Genomic DNA, 5,822 nt, shown 5'->3' on the forward strand with positions numbered 1-5,822 from the left:
GAGCATTTAAGTGCGTGAGCTGATTCCACCAAGCCAAGCCTACTACTGTAGAGCAGAAGAAGAAAAGCTAAGGCGATAGCACTTCAATGGGCTGCGGCTCATAGCACACCTCTAGGAAGTCCTCAGCTCACTGCCTAATAGAAATAGCTGGTGAATGAGAGTGTTTGATTGTATTAAGCAACTAGGACAGGCCAACCACAGCAGATGTAATTTTGAACAAAGGAGTATCTCCCTATGTGTATCGAACAATATCTCCTTACTTGTACCTCGTTTTTGTAATCTCCTCCAAAAGATTATAACCTTGTTTCTTTTCTGATATACACTCCCAACGCTTTTTATGGGGAAAAAAAAGGCTACTACTGGGTTTTCTCCACATCTGTTGTTGTTGTTCCTATTCAATATTTGACTATAGAGAAAATGGGATTGTACCTTAAACTGTACCACGCCGACGCGGGAGCCGTTAGGGTAGTGTCCCATGAAAGATGCACCAACGCGCTATCGAGTAGGGCCAAGTCCCACTTGATGCTTAGTTTGCTTCTCTGCTCCAAAGGCACTTCTAATTTGTTATTGATGACTTTATGAATGAAGACACTTTTTTTAAACCATAGACCTCTATTCTAAATTTGAACTATGGCTTTGTGTTGTGTGCATGTTTCCTAATACAGTATTAGGAACCATGAGTTGCATGAAGTTTACATTTTCATAGCCCTTCAATGATTTTGTTTATTTGTTTAATACAAAATGTTAATGTCGAGAGCATGTTTTTTGCCGTTAACCCTCCCGCGTCGACGCGGTACTAGTTAGGGGCAGGTCCCTACAGTATTTTAGGGACAAGAACACTACATTTCGGCTTCGTGTGTCTGTCCCATATGGTCCCGTGCCAACGTGGTATGGACTAGCACCGAGCAGGTTACACAAGGGTCTGCTGCTTAAGCGCCCCTAAAACCCGTTCTTTAGCTTGTCCCCACTTGGAGCTGCTGCAGCTTGCGTCGAGTAGGTTGTTGTCGAGTAGGTTACACAAGGAGCAGCTGCTCTAGCTCCCCTAAAATCCGACCTTCAACCTGTTCCTTTTTGGAGCTGCTGCAGCTTGCTGCCCACATGAGAGAGAGAAAGGGAGAGCACGTTTTCTGCCCTTAACCCTCCCGCACCGACGCGGTACTAGTTAGGGGCAGGTCCCGATGTTATTAATGAGAGAGACTGAGAGAGAGGGAGAGCTGTGCCAACCTCTAAATCTCGCTTTTCATATCTTTTCCCAGCAACATCGTTATACCTCACTCATCTGTATTGATAGGAAATCGGGTCGAGCCGAGGGGAAGCTAAGCCGCTCAGTGTTCTCAAGCTAAGCCGCTCAGTGTTCTCTGCTCTGCATGCCTTACAGTTTTCCACCTCCAGAGCCCTTGCGCTTCAACAGCGGCAGAAAGATCTGTCATACAAGTCTTCAGGGGGGGGGGGAGAGAGAGAGAGAGAGAGAGAGAGAGAGAGAGAGAGAGAGAGAGAGAGAGAGAGAGAGAGAGAGAGAGAGAGAGAGAGAGAGAGAGAGAGAGAGAGAGAGAGAGAGAGAGAGAGAGAGAGAGAGAGAGAGAGAGAGAGAGAGAGAGAGAGAGAGAGAGAGAGAGAGAGAGAGAGAGAGAGAGAGAGAGAGAGAGAGATCATTCTAGATGGGAATGTTGAGTAGGTGCAATGGCCGGTGACAATGAAAAAGAGGCTACCACGCATGCATCTGCTGAAGATGTCGATGACTCTAGGCCGTCGGCCGAAGAGGAAGACACGGGCAGGGAGGTTGCTCCCATTGTCAAGCTTGATGCTATTGCTGTCAGCACCGGCAAGGAGAACGAAGATGCCCTGATTGATTAATGTGGGAAAGGAAGGCCAGGGGGCCTCCCACTATCAGAGGCGCAGAAAGAGAACATTATAACTGTGTGTGTTCTACATCGTGCATAGAAGGTGATGCAGGCAGTGTGTGTGTGTGTAAGAGAGAGAGAGAGAGAGAGAGAGAGAGAGAGAGAGAGAGAGAGAGACAGTACACGACGATGTAGGTGGGTAGGCGGTTATTGGATTGCTCTGATTGTAGCGTGATTACATGGGTGATTATAAAGGCTGGGAATAGCGGATTTGAACGGGTGCTGGTGCCTCTTGGTTTCTCGAGGCATGACAGCTAGAGTTAATTACTTTTTAATTCCAATATCCCCCCTCAGCTGAATGCCGAGAGAAGATTTTATTGTGCATGAGAAGTGCTTAGATGAGCTGGAAATTAGTGCTTTCTGTTTTTTTTTTTTTTTGTGATTGCTCTACAATCAGTGAAGAAAGAGAAAACAAATTTTGGGGTTGTATCTCGGATTTGGTGTCATCCGGGATCAATCAAGAAGTTGTTGAAGGTCATAATTCGATGCTGAGGTTTCATCTTCCATCGTGGCTTCAGATGCATCAAGCACTCGTGAGAAATCTTTGAGTGTCGTGGATGAAGATCTACATTTATTCTCCCCTTTCGTACACGACACGAGCCAGCAAAGATGATCAGTTGTGCTAGCCGCATACATTCAGCGGCAAGGAGGTACGTCAGTGAGACCAAGGAAGCATTGTCAATTGCTATTAGGTTGAAATTGTATCCGCATGCAAGTGCAGCACCATCATTGAATGGATCTTCATGCTTGCGGGATTGAATCTTGACAGGGCGACATGAGTTTGAGCAATGATTGTGATAGCCGCCGCAACAATATTTGCACTTGGGGACAACATGAAATGCATGAGCAACATCCATGTTGTAAGGGTGAGGCACCCTTCTAATGATTTCCATTAAAGTTGGATCAATTTCACCATCATCTGCAGGTTCTGCATCATCAACTTGGGTTTGGTACATGCATGAAGAAGCAACTACTATCTCTTCTCCGTCACCAGGTTCATTTATCATAGGGTGATCCCCAAACAAAGTACTGCCTTTGAGGTGTTCAGAGGTGGCCGTCTGCAGGTCAAAGTTTGTGTGTTCCTCTTCAAGAGAAGCCAGGAAGTTGGTGATAACCTCGTCTTCTTCATCATCTGCATGGTGGCCACAGTATTCATAAGGCAAGGTGGCGAGCATGGCATGGTTGGGCGCTGCAGGTGTAATTTCCGTAGCAAGGATGTCATTCTTGGCTGCATCATTCCGTGCGGGTACTTCATCACCATCGATTTGATGTGATTCAGGTATCTCAGCAGCGTTTTCATCTGCTTCTTGGGCAGGTACATCAACATTTTCATCCGTAGCAGGGGCAGTGACTTCATCTCCCTTTTCATCTTCTGCATCGACTGCAGGTTCATTGTCCAGCAACAGGTCGGCTTCACGGCATGTATTAGCCATTGATTGCGGCTGCACGTCTGCATGAAGTTGGGCAATAGCAGGTTCAAACCGCTTAGGGTCCAAGGCCATCAAAGGCTTGCAGGGTTTTAGGCAGTGCGCTGACCAGTAAAGTTGTATGGCCTTTACAAGGCAACAAATGAGAGCATCTGCAAGGAGAGATGATGCATCATATTTGCGCTCAAAGTTGGCAAAGGAGAGGCTGACTTGATCATCAGGTTTTATGGCCTTGATTTCAGCAGCAACAGGGTGCTTAATTACAAGATGTGGGTCATCAACATCATTTGCTGGAGTGGCCGCATCTTTGCTTACATGCACATGCAGCATCAGGAACACCTTCATGCAGGAATTCGAGGAAGGTGTTGATAATTGCGTCCTCATCATGGGCTACAACAGGAACGGCTCCGGTTGCATCATGGTTCATGGCTGTGTCGGTTGCATGGTGGATGCCAATTGTGGCTGCTCCGATGGCTGCAGGGTTGGAGGGTGCACGGGCAGCAGATGAGAAATTGGCCACAGCAAGTGTTGTGGTAGCATTGGCGTCAACAAAGGCTCGTTCTGCTTGTTCAGCAGTAGCGCGTGAAGAATCCGCAAGAGTGGCAGCAGATTGGGTCGTGTTCATTACGACAGGCAGCAAGGCAGGGGCGTTCTTGAGTTCGACATCAGCCCCAAGGGCTGCAGTGGGTCGTACAGGCAGGCCGATGGCAATGGGAAAAGGTGGAGCCGCTTGCATATTGGTGTGCATGCCCAGGCCGTCCCAGCGATTGATACCTTGTGGGAAAGCAAGGCCAGGGGGCCTCCCACTATCAGAGGCGCAGAAAGAGAACATTATAACTGTGTGTGTTCTACATCGTGCATAGAAGGTGATGCATGCAGTGTGTGTGAGAGAGAGAGAGAGAGAGAGAGAGAGAGAGAGAGAGAGAGAGGTAGAGAGAGACAGTACACGACGATGTAGGTGGGTAGGCGGTTATTGGATTGCTCTGACTGTAGCATGATTACATGGGTGATTATAAAGGCTGGGAATAGCGGATTTGAACGGGTGCTGGTGCCTCTTGGTTTCTCGAGGCATGACAACTGGAGTTAATTACTTTTTAATTCCAATAATTAAAAGGCCAAGCTTTATCGGTTCGACAAGGAAGGGAACCAGTGGAAAGAGAGAGGCGTTGGACAAGTAAAGCTCTTGAAGCAGAAGGATGCCAAGAAGGTTCGGCTAGTCATGCGGCAAAGTAGAACCCTGAAATTTTGTGCGAACCACACAGTCGTTCCGTCTATTAGTCTACAGGAACATCAAGGCAGTGATAAAACATGGGTGTGGCATGCTTCTGATTATGCTGATGGAGAGCTGAAGGACGAAATCTTCTGCATACGCTTTGGAAGTGTTGAAAATGCCCAAGCATTAAAAAAAGCTTTTCAGGATGCCCAGAAAGCCAAAGAGAGTTCTGGTGGTGATAAGGAAGCCGAGGACGTTGGAGGTTTGCTTGAGAACCTGAAAGTTGTTGACAAAGCAGGGAGTGAAGAAGAAAAGGAGGAGAGTAGGGGGCCGTACCCGGATGGGGAAAATCGGAATCACACAAGATGCGTTTCAAAGCTGAATGGGAGGTGTCGACGGGCGTGGAAGCAGACAGAGAAACGGCGGAGGGGGGGGGACGGACGTGCGAGGCGACCTCAGCAAGGGCCGCGATGGCCGCGCGGCAGTGAAGCTGGCAGCTGTGCGCATATTTTCTTTCTATGGCTTATGGTTGCTGGCTGCGACAACAGCAACGCGATTTTGTGTTGGCTATCTGGGAATCCCGTTCGAATCTTTTCACCTTAAGCCCGCGTTCGAATCCCCTTCCCTTTTGTAGGGGTGAGACCCATGAGAGAGGTCTGATAACAGCGAACGTAGCAGTGGGACCGGATATGGAGGAGGTATCATATGAATGAAGGAATATAATATAGAAAGAGCTAGTGTTCGGGAAGTAAGTCAGACAGTAAGGAAGAAAGCATTTCTAGTGAAGGAAAGTGATGTAAGGGGTGCCTCAACTCTCTAAACATCCTGCAAAGCTGATTATGAAGGAGATGTTTTGCTCACTCCTTCGCCTTTTATATTCCACAGGATTGTGTAGTTCGCTAAGTTGGTTATTCCACCTTGTTGTCAGAGTCTTGGATACCTTGTATGTAGAGCATAAATTATCATCAATTGTTCGAGAGAGAGAGAGAGAGAGAGAGAGAGAGAGAGAGAGAGAGAGAGAGAGAGAGAGATGAAATGTTATACTAAACGACTTCAATCGGCCAAAATGGCCTATGAGACCAAAGTGATACAATCTTGGTCAATCTAATACAATGTCTCGGTACAAATAAAAACAAAGTAAAGTGAAAAACTAAAATCATCATCATCATCAATGCCCGAGGATGTCTAGCATCAAGAGTCATTCCAGAAAGTATTGGATCGACTGTCGAAGAGCATCGTCAATGTCCACCTTTGTAAATAGTTGTACTGGACGTCTCCCAT

The 5,822-nt window shown here is 47.2% G+C and overlaps 1 protein-coding gene and 1 pseudogene across 1 annotated transcript; one reads left to right on the top strand and one right to left on the bottom strand.

The window, feature by feature from the left end:
• Positions 1-1,680: 1,680 nt before the first annotated feature.
• Positions 1,681-5,336, top strand: LOC147427131 (ran-binding protein 1 homolog c-like; annotated as a pseudogene).
• On the bottom strand, positions 2,345-3,673 carry LOC147427132 (uncharacterized). The gene has a single exon (XM_086498646.1). The coding sequence runs from the start codon at positions 3,671-3,673 to the stop codon at positions 2,345-2,347; it is 1,329 nt and encodes a 442-aa protein (XP_086354772.1).
• Positions 5,337-5,822: the final 486 nt, after the last annotated feature.

The sequence above is a fragment of the Adiantum capillus-veneris genome, chromosome 24 (genome assembly GCF_014529385.1).
Source record: "Adiantum capillus-veneris isolate H3 chromosome 24, ASM1452938v2, whole genome shotgun sequence".
NCBI lineage: Eukaryota > Viridiplantae > Streptophyta > Polypodiopsida > Polypodiales > Pteridaceae > Adiantum > Adiantum capillus-veneris.

Excerpts from the sequence above, each read along its gene's own strand:
- LOC147427132 (XM_086498646.1), bottom strand. The coding sequence starts at position 3,673 with ATGAAGGTGTTCCTGATGCTGCATGTGCATGTAAGCAAAGATGCGGCC.